This window comes from Coptis chinensis, chromosome 2, assembly GCF_015680905.1.
Source record: "Coptis chinensis isolate HL-2020 chromosome 2, ASM1568090v1, whole genome shotgun sequence".
NCBI lineage: Eukaryota > Viridiplantae > Streptophyta > Magnoliopsida > Ranunculales > Ranunculaceae > Coptis > Coptis chinensis.
This window is the reverse complement of record NC_141457.1, coordinates 96,207,829-96,222,966: the sequence shown is the minus strand read 5'-3', so window position 1 is coordinate 96,222,966 and position 15,138 is coordinate 96,207,829. Positions and strand designations below refer to the sequence as shown.

At 40.2% G+C, this 15,138-nt stretch overlaps 2 protein-coding genes across 2 annotated transcripts; both read right to left on the bottom strand.

The window, feature by feature from the left end:
* Positions 1-13,344: 13,344 nt before the first annotated feature.
* On the bottom strand, positions 13,345-13,914 carry LOC147519321 (uncharacterized). The gene has a single exon (XM_086594112.1). It carries the CDS (start codon positions 13,912-13,914, stop codon positions 13,345-13,347), a length of 570 nt encoding a protein of 189 aa, XP_086450238.1.
* A 36-nt stretch (positions 13,915-13,950) lies between these two features.
* LOC147519320 (uncharacterized) lies at positions 13,951-14,742 on the bottom strand. Its single transcript, XM_086594111.1, has one exon. The coding sequence runs from the start codon at positions 14,740-14,742 to the stop codon at positions 13,951-13,953; it is 792 nt and encodes a 263-aa protein (XP_086450237.1).
* Positions 14,743-15,138: the final 396 nt, after the last annotated feature.

Here is a 15,138-nt window from a genome sequence, read left to right as displayed (position 1 = left end):
ACAGCCCATTAGAATTCTCCCATTTATACAACCATGGGGGAATACCTGCATACACACTTCATCTCTATCTAAGTTAGATTCTCTTTTTGTAGCAATGTCTGCTGCAAAATTAGCTTCTCTCCATGTATGAGAGAGCATACATCTCTGCAATTTGCTTTTACACCACCCCATCTTTTACCATCGCAGCTGCTGAGTCAGATTCTAACCATAAGTTCAGCCAACTTTTCTCAATTGCTACTTCCACATTCTCCAGAATTGCGTAACACTCCAGAATTGCATAATATAGATATATGACAAGTTTTACGAAGAATTATATTTGGTAACAGGAGAATTAATTAGTACGTATAGATAAGTGACGTTTGGTAACTGAATACCTAATTTGATCATATAGTTCTTATTAATTGGAATATACATTCTCCAAAAACGACAATATTACCAACCTATAAAGACAATAACGACCAACATTATTTATATTTAAAGAAGATGGCTTTTTAGTACAGACTCAATAATTCTGACACACCAATAGTGCAGAATAGGGCAGGGAATCAGGTCGGGTTGATCCGAATTCGACCCGACCCACTATCGAATATATCGGGTTCGGGTCGATTTTTATCCGTTTATATAATCGGGTCGGATTCGGGTTCGAGTATGTTGGGTTCGGGTTCGGATTCGGATATAATTTTTGGGTTTTTTTTTGAATTTTTAGTGTTATCCGATCGGGTTAGTCGGATTCGGTCGGATTCGGATATTAAATTTCGGATATAATCGGGTTCGGATATTATGAAACTATTCCGATTCGGATTCGGATATAGCCATATCCGACCCGAACTCGACCCGATCCCTGCCCTACTGCAGAATGAAAAATACTCATAGATCGATAGTTTATTCAATTTATTTGATCAGTGCATGCTTTGCACGTACAACTTTGAGCTTTAGTTTAGATGACACAAATTAACACCGATCCCAAACCCTAACAAGTAAAAAATGAACTCAGTTTGAATTAGAAAAACAAGGTGGCAATTGAATTTCATGAATATCATATTAGAAATATGTTGATACGTGGCAAGTGATAAACAACTCTTAGAAAACCAAACATTATTTAACACGTCGGCATCCATTATTTAGCAATTTGATATAATCTATAGATGTCATTAAGATTTGAAGAGAATTCGATCTACAACTTTATACATATTGCACGTAGTTCGACCAACATCAGTTAGTTAATAGAATTTTACGCTTTTCATTCATTGTTGATATATATTAAAAAATTATATAAAGAAAAAAATATAAAATTATTTAATTATCTTTTCTACGGGCACAATCTATTTCACGGAGAAAATAGGTTGAACCCTAATATTCTTATTTTTTTTTCTTTCTTCCTATGATTACCGTTGGCGTTATTACAACTGCGAGAACAAAAAAAAATATATAATGGAACAATGTCTAGGGACATTATGGGAATACTATAGATTGACATGGTGAAGTAAGAAAAAAAATCATTTGGCACGTGGGGAAAAGATGTTAAGAAAAGAGGAAACAGATAAAATTTTACCCCGTACCGACAAAGGACGAATCCGCCTAGAAAATGACGTCCAATTAACTACAAGTGTATATGACAAAATCTCGTTGACGACACTTGGTAACGACTTCTAGAAGCAGTTTGACACCCAGCAATGCCCTTCTTCAATCCTTCTCTTCTGACTGACACATACCCTTGATGAACCGATAAATAGCCATTTGGCATTTTAAAAGGTAAAGGGAGTAGAATTGTAAGTAACGCCTTGTATTACTAGATTTTAATTCCTTACCTACTTTGTTAAAGGTCAAATGTCTAAACAAGTACACCAGTCAGTCCCATATAAATTTGTTGAAGAAGATAAGAAAAAATCAAAAAATTGTTTGAAATGAATGGTTATGATCATATATATGGTTCATATCTATTTGTTTTTTGTGATCATTTAAACCAACACTGCACGTACAAATCATACAAATGAAGGTTGCCAGATGTTGTCTATCGTCGATCGATCAGATATCTGACTGCATACACATGGCTGGAATTCTAGTTGCCCACATATTTTTACAGGGGCTCTTTTACATGTGCTGGAACCAGTCCAAATCTGGAGGGTGAGGCTAAGACTCGAACCATGCATTTACCTCTTAAAAGGTAATGATTCACTTTAACCAAATAGGGTAGATCGCTCTTGTGCAACGCAGACTGTTTGTTTGAATTTTTATTTTTTTTGTTCGATTAATTGAATCAAAGATTGTTTATGTTCGAAAAATCAATTCTCAGACAGTCTCATATTCATCAATTCAATAACTTGTTCATGGAAGTTACCAATAAAAAAACTTGTTCATGGAAGTTACCAAAAAAAAAACTTGTTCATAAAGATTAATTTTCCTGACTGTTTATGACAGATCCAAAGCATGATAAGTGAATGAAATGACAACAAAAACTAACATAAAGAAACAGTTACAACTAAATTAAAGCTATGGTGGCCGGGGTTTCATTGTTTTCTTCTTTGTTCTTTCATACGTCAAGAATCTCATTTATCCATGTATCAATATCAATATCATCCATTAATTCACATTCAGGTAGATTAGATGGAAAATCAATCTCATCAAGATCAAGATCAAGAAGCGGGCTCGCAATTGTGTTGATGGGATTCTCGGCATTATTATTCAGTCCACCTGACTGATTGTCTATGGTCGCTCCACCATTCAATGTTGGATTGTCAAGAGGTTGGGTACCTGATGTGAAGCCTATGGAAATTGGTGATACAATCAACTCGTTGAGCAAGTTATCATCAGTATGGTCCTTCTCTCGCGAAAAGATGGATGGCGAAAAAGACAATGGAGCAGGCTTATCATTCCTGGGTGGTATGGTTTGAGATATCATAGGCGTAGTAGTAGGCAATGTATTACTCAACCACGGGTAGACATTGCCGCTGGGATGCAGCAGTTGATCAGGAGATACCATAGTTTGCTGAAAAACAGGCTTCGTTGATTCTTGTATTTGACCGTTATGATTTGTTTGGGACACACAGTCATATATGGATTCCCACGATGACGAAGCAATCACATTGTCGTGCGGTACTTTATTCTGAAGAGATAGCCTGGTGTGAAGGGGATCGGACACAATCGTTTTTGAAGCTTGTGTAATACTATTCATTTTAGGCACGAAACCTGAGGAGGATGCAAACAATGGTGGAGATATTATTGGTTTCTTGGAATTTGTTACAAGACTTTGTTGCAGGAAATCTGAAGACAATGAGGAGGGTAACATACCATTTTTGGTTTGCCTTAATGGGGATGAAACAAGAGTTTTCTTAAGGGTCTTGGGCACCTTGTCGGTATCACGAACATTGGGATTCTTTCTTTTTGACAGACTTGGCATATTTCGAAAAGAGTTGCTCAACAATGAAGATTGTCCCACCCCTAGACTCATAAGATGCATGGACGACTTAGTAGTAGTACTAGGAGAAGGGATAACAGCTAGCGAAGGCGCCTCATCAACTGTACAACGCTTGCTATTAGACATCAAGGGTTCAGGACCTCGGGGTATGTCAACCGGTGAAGGCAAACACATTGGAGAAAGGGAAGAGGATGGCAGATGTTGCCTGGGCTGCGTGCCAGTTTTGTACATCATATGTTCCAAACGCTGGTACATATGATTATTCATACTTGGGGCACAAGTCACAGGAGGAGGAGGAGGCATCAACTGAGAGGCCGTGAGACGTTCAGGATGCAAAGTTCCATTTCTCAAAATGGATTCTGGTATTTGAATCGATTCTGTTTTAAGTGTTTTGTTACTCAAGAAGGGTTTGGATTTCATAATATTGTTCTGAATGATGTCAATTATACCTCGCCCTTTTCTCTCGTTCACGAGTCTATCCCGGTGATAGAAATAACTCTGAGCTTGGCTTGATACTTGTGTAGGATTCCTGCTCTGCACACAATTTGCAATATTTGTCTGCTCTCCTCTCCCGTACTGATTTAGTCCCACTGGGAATCTATGTATAGAAAAGTAATATGTAAATGCAATAATCATATTATTTTGGCAAATGAATAAATGATCACTAGACGACAAAGACAGAAATATATGAAATGCCAATTTTATTATTATTCCATAAATTGTTTCAATTCATTGAGGTAAATTTAAAATGAGAACGAGGGGAGGATAAGCATGAAGCATTTTCATTATAAAAGTTGGACAAACCCAAAGCCTCTTCTATATCTGATGCTCCGACGGTAAAATAAAATATAATATTGAACATAAAAATTTTTAAAAAAAAATTAAAACATAAAAAACTTTTTTGGTGTGTGTGTTTGCTGTAGCCCTTTCTTAATTTTAGGGCCATCACTGATTCTTGTGTGTTGTGTGATTGTGTCATCAGAAGATTTGGCATCCTTGGTACCAAATAATATCAAATATTTGAAATTATGGCCACACGATAATCTAAGATCATCCTTGTGATGCTGTTGCTGCATACTTATTCTTAATCTAAGTCCCCAAAATGCCAAATTGTATAAAACATATACACAAATAATAAAATTTGAATTGAAGAGTAATATTGTTAGATCAATCAACAGAAAAAACTGGTTTGACCCAAATACACTTCCAATTTTCCAAACATCAGAATTATTCTTAAAATAAAATTGAACTCTGCAACCCAAGCAACTGAAAACAGACAAACTACGGCGGTCCACAGTCCAGTAAACATATAGCTATAAAATTAACTTCACCAAATTACACACACACACACACACACAAAATAAATTAAATAAATAAAAGAAAAGATAAACGGTACTACAACTCTACAAGTACTATTAGAGCAATAATAACATACCTGTGTTCATTGAGAATAGGTTCTTTCCCAGCATCATTGTCATAAATTGGAGTACTACGTGTTTGGAGGCGCACAAGTTCTTCAACAAATGAGAAATAGTGCGTTACAATTTGGGTTACGCTCTTTCCTGGTAACCGGTGCATGAGTGCGTCAAAGAAATATGGAGCAGTGTGATTAAACTCTGCTAAAGCATTGTTAAACAAATCTCTCTCTTCTTTGGTCCAGTCATGGAGTTCTTCACCATAGGAGAACTGAGTTCCAGGTTGTAAACTTTGTATGTAAGATTCGATAATCTCTAAAAATGCCATTGATAGTTGAAATTTAAAATGCAAAACAAAGGAAAATGATATCTGTGTAGAATTCTTCTCCCTGCATTCGGAATCAAGAGCTTATGTAGGCCTCAAGCTGATCATGGGAGTCCAGATATAGTAAAACAATTGACTAAAATCTTTTTTTATTTCATTTGAAATTCTCACCTTTTTCTGGGAAGTCTTAGGTCTAATTCGTGATTATGTCATTAAATTTCTAAGATTTTGGAATCTTTGGTTCCAAACCATATCTATTACATCCTGATAAAATCCAATACTACCCCCCCTAATTACCATAAATAGTTTCAATTCTAACTCATTTATTGAAGAAAATTTTCTAATAATTACATTTTGCTAAGAAACAAATTTAGGCACGCACCTAGCTATCAGATATTATTTCAAAAATAACCAAATAAGCGAGGTAGAAAGCCAGTGGAACAGTGGCTACAACTATTCTTCATCATTCCCATTGGAAGTTACATGTATTATTTTCATCCTTGGGCACAACCTAGAAGGTATATATAGATATGAGGTCCATATCTTACCTTTCTACAGGCTATGGATCTTGAATTGTTTCAATGTTGCAATGCCTTATTTCACTTACCAAGCATATTGCTACTGTTGGGAGATTATACCAATACCAATCGGTTCCCCCACTACACAGATAACTTGTATGAACACAATTCAACTCCAGATAAATTCTAAATATCAACTACAACCTATACTAACATGCCCAACTCGCTAAACAACTATTAACAACAGATAATAATGTAAAGCAGTAAAAGCAAACCACAACACAAAGATTTACCGTGGTTCGGCCAATGATGCCTACTTCCACAAGAGCCATTTCTTAATAAAGTGGGAAGGAAGATTACAATCTCTCCTTTTCAGTCTCTCACCTTACTAGATCACTCTTATCTCTTTACAGGGTTGTCTCTCTGTAAAGGTTCTCTCTCTTTGTTTTAGTCTGGATTCCAATCCTTCTGACTTGTTTGGTTCTGTTGGTTAGGTTTTCCAAAACCTTGATTTTGGTTTTTATCTCCAAAAACCAAATTCGCGGATACTGTAGCAAGCCCACGAAAAATAGACTGGCGCTGGCGCACTCTGGCGAAGTCGCGCTTAAAGACTGGAAGTTTGGCGGGCGCGCCACTTATGTTGGTCGAACTATGTTATCTGGAACTCGGAGCGAAGTCGCGCCTATATCGAAGCGCTGGCGCCGCTCGACTTCGCGATGTCGAAGTTTGCCGTTCGCTTCGCCTCGGTTTCTCTCCTCATGTGAGGGATAACTCAACAATCTCCCCTCCGAGCGGTGAGGGGGATACCTCCATGCAATTGCCAAATCAACGGGAGGAGTGTGTGGCGCCATTCCGCAATAGCACAACAAACATCAAACTTACCTTTCGGTAAGACTTTGGTCATCATATCCGACCCGTTCTTGTCGGTATGGATCTTCTCGATACACAAATGCTTGTCTTCGAAAGTACTTCTCTAATCAATGATAACGCATATGTATGTGCTTGGATCTAGAATGAAAACTTCGGATTCTTGCTCAAGTGGATGGCGCCCGACCGTCACATAGAACTACAAACCGTTTTCTTTTTAGCCCTAGTTCGTCGAAGAACCTCTTCATCCATAGCAACTCTTTGCAACACTTCGCTGGCTGCAATATACTCGGCTTCAGAAGTGGAGAGGGCAACACACTTTTGCAACTTAGATTGCCAAGAAACCGCTCCCCCTTGTAAAAGTAACCGGATAACCGGAGGTGGACTTCATCGAAGTCAACATCACCGCCATGTCCGTGATCGATTGTAGCCTTCAAGTAAGGGCTTACTTCCACCAAAGCACAAACATGATTTGGAAGTGCCTTTGAGATATCTCAATATCCACTTAACACCTTCCCAATGTTCTTTACCCGGATTTGACAAAAATCTGCTTACAACCCCAACGGCGAAAAGCAATATCCGGTCTAGTACACACCATGGCATACATCAAACCGCCCATCCGGATGCATAAGGAATATTTTCCATCCGACTCGCATTCATGCTCACCCTTAGAACACATCTCTTTGGTCATGCGGAATGGCCACCAAGCGGACAACCGACCGGGGCTTTTGATCCATGTTGAATCTCTTCAACACCTTTCTCAATGTAGCTTTCTTGAGAAAGCCACAACTTTCCACTCTTTTCGTCACGAGTGATCCGCGATCCCAAGTATCCGCTTTGCTTGACCCAAATCCTTCATCTCAAAGGACTTACTCAAGTCTTTCTTCAGATTTTGATATCTTGTTGATGTTTGGGCCAACTATCAACATATCATCCACATACAAAGAATAAAGACAATGAAATCCCCATCCGGAAATCACGAACAAACGCACAATGATCGGAAGCAGACTTCTTGTATCCTTGCTTCACCATAAAGGAGTCAAACTTTATGTACCACTGTCTCGGTGCTTGCTTCAACCCATACAAGCTCTTTATTAGCTTGCATACTAGGTGCTCCTTGCCTTTGACCTCAAACCCCTCTGGCTGGTCCATGTAGACATCTTCTTCAAGGTCTCCATGAAGAAAAGCTGTCTTAACATCTAGCTGCTCAACCTCTAGGTTCATACTTGCGGCCATACCCAATACCACCCGGATAGAAGTCATCTCACTACAGGAGAGAAAATCTCATCAAAGTCAATCCCTTTCCTTTGACCGAATCCCTTCACAACAAGGCGAGCTTTGTGCCTTGGGTGAGGATTGTTCTCCTCATGCTTGACTTTGTATATCCACTTATTCTTGAGAACTTTTCTCCCTGTGGGTTTCTCAACTAACTCATAAGTGTGATTCTTATGCAAAGAATCCATCTCGTCATGCATGGCCTTCAACCACTTTTCTTTGTCTCGTACCTTCAAGTGCCTCTTGATAGTACATAGGTTCTCCACCATCCGATAGTAGCACGACGTATGTGGTGGATACTGGTTGAAGCTAGTCTCTCTCTCTGTCGTCGACCTCCTTGCCCCATCGGCCGGTGCTTCGTGAGGATGCACTTCGCTTGCTCGGTGGTGGTTCATGCATCTCATCCGTGATCTTCTATTCCAATAGGTTCTATCCCATCATGAGCAATAGGATTCTCATCATGAGCTTCAAACTCATGGTTCTCGTGATTCTCAATGCCTTCTCGACGTTCCACGGTAGGAACTTCGGGTTCAATCAACAAGATCATTGGTGAAAGCTTGTAGCTTCACCCTCCTCAAAGTCTGCTATGGTTTGGTCTTCTAGGAACACAACATCTCGACTTCGGATTACCTTCTTGTTAATCGGATCATAGAGTTTGTAACCAAACTTTTCATCTCCATAACCCAGAAAAATGCACTGCTTGGCTTTGTCATCAAGCTTGAATCTCTCATCCTTCGGAATATGCACAAATGCCCTGCACCCAAATACCCTCAAGTATCCATAATCAACATCTCTGCCTGACCATACTCTCTCTGGATAATCACTATTCAGAGGCTTTGCTGGTGACAGGTTGATCACATGCACGGCTGTACGCATTGCTTCTACCCAGTAGCTTCTAGGTAGCTTAGAGTGAGATAACATGCATCTTATCCTCTCTACAATGGTACGGTTCATTCTCTCTGCTATTCCATTCTGTTGCGGTGTCTTGGGAACGGTCTGCTCATGACGAATCCCATGACTCTGGCAATACTCTTCAAATGGCCCAATGTACTCACCCCCATTATCTGAGCGAATACACTTCAACAACTTCCCAGTCTCTCTTTCCACCATCTTTGTGGAATTTCTCAAACACGCCAAGTACTTCATCCTTGGTCTTCGTGACTATAGGCCCATATCTTTCTTTTGACGATCATCAATGAATGTCAAGAAGTCACGGCTCCCGGTGGGACTTCACTCTCATAGGACCACATAAGTCGTATTGCACTAGCTCAAGGACGATTGTCCTTTCGTGGAGACGGGAATCTTTGGAAAGACACCCCGTGTTGCTTTCCTACCAAACAATGAGTACATGTGTTTAAATGTGTACCTTTGATGTCCGGCATGGCCTTTTGCTTAGCAAGAACTTCCATCCCTTTTATGCCCATGTGACACGGTCTCTTGTGCTACGCCGGTTGAGGATGAAGCTTCTTCTTACAAGATTCGCGTTAGATTCGCTTTACACAAACTAGCCCGTGGTTTTGTAAAAGAGAGCAGTTTTTTCTTTCCTCGGTCGCTACAATGGAACCTCCGGGTCGGGTTTCCATACCCCGTTACCAAACGAGTTTACAAAGCCATCATCATCTAATTTCCCAGCCCAAATTAGGCTTAGCCGTATGTCGGGGGACATGTCTTACATCCTTGAGTGTCAAGGTGTAGCCGACATTGGTTTCTACATGAACATCTCCAATGCCTATAATCTTCGAGACTCCATCGTTACCCATCCTTATTTCACCATATTCACGCATACCGTAGGTAGTGAAGAATCCCCGTCGCGCGGTGTGACATGATAGGATGCTCCCAGTATCTATCACCCACTCAGTATCCCGACATGAGGTACTAAGACAAAGACACACCACAATCGACACAATTCCCACTCAGGTCGCCGACTAGTGCGGTAGTATCTCTGCCTGTGTTTCCGTTCCTCGCACCATGTCTTCATGTACACGGTTATTCTTCTCATCCCTCTTGATGTTCTCGCAGACTCATATCCGAAGTGGCCTTTGGTGGCACAATAGTAACATTGCCCTCTCGCCTTAGGAGTTCTAGCTTCACCCCTAGATTTACTTCGCCATCACCTCTAGAACGAGAGATGTTTTTCGCCCGACCTCTCCCCGTTTCTCGTGAAAAGGATCTCTCGAAGTTAGAAGAGCTGCTTTTGCACTCCTTCTAGTCTCCTCATTCAACAAAGGCGTGGTAGCCATCTCCATGGTAACAATTCCATCCTTGGTTGCTCCATGTAGAGAAACCGCTAATGTCTCCCAACTTTTCGGGTAGAGCCTAATAGAAACAAAGCCTCAACTTCGCCTCCCAAATTGATCTTCATCAAATGCATCCGATTGATGATATTCTCGTACTTTATTAAGATGCTTTCGGACATTGAAGAACCTTCTTGGTACTTCGTGGTTCCGCAAACTTCTTAACGACTAGCACTTTGTTTCCACCCGACTTCCTCTCATAAAGGTCTTCGAAGTTTCTTCCCATCAAGGTCGTCAGTCTCTTGGGCCACATGGTGAAAGACACCGTCGCTATCCATTGTCGAATGTACCCAATAGCTTTTTTCACGTCAAGCTTTTTCCATTTCGGCCTCATCGGCCTTTTTCGGTTTTACTCCCTCATTCTCAATGGGAAGTGCCAAGTCCTTGCAAAGATAGCAAGTCTTCCATCTTGGCTTTCCAGATGGTGTAGTTCTTCCTATTCAGACTCATCATACGAGTGTTCACGGAATGGTCCATCTCTACAAGTTATTTAACCTCAAATCTTCTCTCGTGAATTTCACAAACACCACCCGACCAAGATTCGGATAACACCCTAGGCTATTCTAACGGGGCTCGATACCACTTGTTGGGAGATTATACCAATACCAATCGGTTCCCCCACTACACAGATAACTTGTATGAACACAATTCAACTCCAGATAAATTCTAAATATCAACTACAACCTATACTAACATGCCCAACTCGCTAAACAACTATTAACAATTTGTTTCAGATAATAATGTAAAGCAAGAAAAGCAAAACCACAACACAAAGATTTACCGTGGTTCGCCAATGATGATGCCTACTTCCACAAGAGCCAGTTCTTAATAAAGTGGGAAGGAAGATTACAATCTCTCCTTTTAATGTATAAATTTGAACAAGGTCTCACCTTACTAGATCACTCTTTTATCTCTTTTTTACGGGGTTGTCTCTCAGTAAAGGTTTCTCTTTTTTGTTTTAGTCCGGATTCCAATCCTTCGACTTGTTTGGTTCTGTTGGTTAGGTTTTCCAAAACCTTGATTTTGGTTTTATCTCCAAAACCAAATTAGCGGATACCGTAGCAAGCCCACGAAAAATAGACTCGAAAGCTGGCGCGCCACTCCGAAAGCGTTAATTGAAGTCGCTTAAAGACTGGAAGCCGAGGCTGGCGCGCCACTTTGAGCGCTGGTCGCCTCTATGTTGGAACTCGAGCGCGAAGTCGCTTTCTATCGAGCTGGCTGGCCTCGACTTCAATGCGATGTCGAAGTTTGCCGTTTCTCGGCTCGGTCCAGCTCTCCTCATGTGAGGGATAACTCCAACAGCTACACTCCCTTTCGCAACATTATGAAATGTCCCATGTTGGGGCCTCAACAATTTCAACTGTGCAACCTATGTTTTCCGTATAAGGGTAGTTTCTTGGCTCACTAGCTAGTCCAAAATCTCTTCATTGATTTATGGTCTCTCCCTGTTCCTCTACCTTTGCCGCGCGCGCATCTAGCTTGTCCTCGACTTACCATGTGTTAAGCGCGCCATGATCGTCACCCTTAACTTTGCCCCTGTTTACTAGAAATTTAGATTTATGTATGCAGTACTCTATATTGGACCTTAATTTCAAAATTGTACAAATGGAAGACATACCCGTGCAAACCCAAGGCTGCCTTTCAATTTGTTTTTTATGCTCTGTCTTCTGACTTCCCTCTCCCACATGGTAGCAGCTAAGCCTACCACAGTACCACCCCATGACATTAATTTCAGGGGACAAGTTGATAGGGAATAGAGGGGAAGAGAAGCGCACGCCCTTGGTTTGTTCTGTTAGGTGAGGTGGAAGCGCGCACGCGTTCAGTTTGGCCTTCTTACAAGCGCACACGCGCTCTGGGCTTTTCTTTGGGCTTGTGTCAAAGTCAGTCTTTGTGTTAGGTTTAGGACGCCTATTTAAGGCTATGTTAGGGTTTGTAAAAGACACTTTTGGTTTATTCAATTTATTTGATCGACTCTTGTTTAAAGATCGACTCTTATCGATCCTCGGTTAGAGATCGATTATTTTAGATTGTTTGAAAGCTAACGCTTCGCATAACTGCATCAGTTGGTATCAGAATCAGCTACGGACTGGATATGTATGATAAAGAGCGCATGACCGAACTTTCTAGGCAAGTAGCATCGTTACACCGCCAGGTCGCCCCCTTTACTCGACAGCTTGACCATTCTTATAAGCGTCAGACACCAGTAGTGGAAGACGCATTGGAGGTAAACAGTTCTAAAACTTCGAACCTTGTTGATGTAGTTGACAAAAATTCAATTTTTTTATTTTTAAAGTTGAAGAAAAATTGAATTTTGTTGATTGGGATTTACCCACTGTTTGATGAGGGGTCTGTTGAAGAGGGGATGTATTTTCAAGTTGGTAAACAAATTATCTGTTTTGTGTTTTGTGGATCCGAGTTTGTCTAATTTGGAGAAAATATCTGGTTGTGTTGGTTTTGTGCATTTATTTGAAGGTTTCGCAGATTCTTTTCTCGAAGACTTTGAAGATTTATTATGGGAGAAGAATCATTGCTTTCTTTTCATAAGATATTTGTCTGTGTGCGTTATTGTGACCATGAGTTATTTTCGTCAAGCTATGCAAGATAGTCAATACCGTGGCAAAGTTTGAGGACGACTTCCGTCTGCTTTGCTGTTCATCTTCTGTCTTTGCCCCAGTAATATTTGAGGAAGAATGTCCTCCAAGACGGGGAGAATGATAGGGAATAGAGGGGCACAGAAGCACACGCCCTTGGTTTGTTCTGTTAGTTGAGGTGGAAGTGCGCACGCGCTCAATTTGGCCTTCTTACAAGCGCACATGCGCTCTGGGCTTTTCTTTGGGCTTGTGTTGAAGTCCGTCTTTGTGTTAGGTTTAGGATGCCTATTTAAGGCTATGTTAGGGTTTGTAAAAGACACTTTTGGTTTATTCAATTTATTTGATCGACTCTTGTTTAAAGATCGACTCTTATCGATTCTCGGTTAGATCGATTATTTTAGATTGTTTGAGAGTTAACGCTTCGCATAACTGTATCACAAGTAGAAGCCATTCTCAATGACGTGGAGGACGCAAATTCTAAAGTTGCAAAATTAACACTTAGCTTGGTATTATATATATATATATATATATATATATATATATATATATATTTTTTTTTTGAAAAGATCTTTGGGATTAGGTAGATCCCCACCTGTATTACTTTCTAAAATAAGTTAAGGTTACATCCTCCATTACAATTTGATTCAGAACATTACATAGAGGTGGAATGAAAGAAATATGATCACCAGGAGAGGGAAAATAGAAAGCTTTGCAAGATGATCTGCAGCTCTATTTACCTCCCCGTACACATGGCAGATAGAGAATTCATTGAGCCTGAGGATGTATCTCTTGATGATGGCTACTAGATTAAGGCAATTCCACGGTGGAACTTCCTTCTCTTTGATTATAAGAGCAACACTCATAGAGTCAGATGCAACAATAACTCTGTCATAACCGCTTACCAGACATTCTTCCAAGCCCTTCTCAATGCCTTTTAATTCTTGGTATACCACCGACCTGACAGTGCCTCCTCCAGTGTAGGCAAAGAGAACCTGGCCATACTCATTTCTGCCTATACCTCCATAACATACTCCTTCATCACTCATTGATCCATCACAGTTTAATTTTAAAGTACTCGGAAGGGGAGGTAACCATTTACATTGAGTACTCAAATGTTGTTTATACTTGAAGTGTAACCCAATTCTGTCAGCAAAAACTTTGAGGTCAATAGAATCTTCCAGCTCATCTATTAGGATTTCAACACAATGTTTCATATCTCTAATGATCAATTTACTGTGACATTAACTGAATTAGAGACATTTTTTAATCTTCTTTCCAGATGTGACATTACGCTCTTTCCAGATGTGGCCAATAGTAGCACAAATGAAGACTTTGAAGATCTCTGATTTACTGGACTTTCCTCGAACCAGATTCATATTGAAACACCATTCTCTATTAGAGTCATGAACAACACTTGAAAGACCTAAAGCTTGCTTAACTTCAGACCACACAGTCTTAGAATAAGAGCAGTCAAAGAACATATGTTTAGAGTTTTCCTTGCTGTTGTTACAAAGGCAACATGAAGAGGAGTTTAGAACTTTTTTGTAAACAAGCCGATCTTGTGTAGGCAGACTACTTGAAAATAGTTGCCAAGCATTGAATGAGAATTTAGGCATCACAAGTTTACCCCAGACAAGACTTGCCCATCTCACTTTAGTTCGTGTCTTCCTCAGGCATTGATAAGCACACTTAGAACTAAAATTACCTGTAGGAGACCCTGTCCAAATAATCTTATCTTCATCCAGTTCATTGTATACCTCGGTTTTTGAAATGTTGTTCTTGAGAGTCCCATCTGGTAGATTTAGAACATCATTATTCCACCTTCCTTGAGTTAGTAATACACTCATTGTAGCTTCTTCAGGGAATGAGAAATGGGCTCGAGCTTCAACATTGCAATGCAAGGGAGCACCCATACACCAAATATCATGCCATAGATAAGTCTGAGTTCCTTGTGCAATAATATATTTGATGTGCTTTTGTGCATACTTTCTACTCTTCAGTATAGCCCTCCATGACCATGAACAATCCGCTGGAATCTTCATTGTCCAAAAGAATTTCCTTTTAATCTGCTTACTCCACATCCACTTGTTCCACAAATTGTTTTCCTTCCTTACAATTTTAAAAACTAGGCCACACAAAGCACTTCTGTTCCAAATGATTGAATCCACAATGCCTAAACCTCCTTCAGTTTTACATTGTGGATTTTGTAAACCTCCACGATATGAGTGAGGCTCCCCAGTGCCCCTATCCGGCTATCCGACAGAAAAGAAAATGGCATAGATTGGGGCCAATACGAACTGACTGATTGTGGATTTTGCTAGTTACTATTCTCGAGAGGTGCATAATTAGAAGATGACCACTGCAACGGTAACGTTGATGCTGAAGGCCTAAATGAATTGAGTTCAGCATTTCTTGCAGGGCTCATGCCATCAGAAAGT

Excerpts from the sequence above, each read along its gene's own strand:
- LOC147519321 (XM_086594112.1), bottom strand. The coding sequence starts at position 13,914 with ATGAAACATTGTGTTGAAATCCTAATAGATGAGCTGGAAGATTCTATT.
- LOC147519320 (XM_086594111.1), bottom strand. The coding sequence starts at position 14,742 with ATGAAGATTCCAGCGGATTGTTCATGGTCATGGAGGGCTATACTGAAG.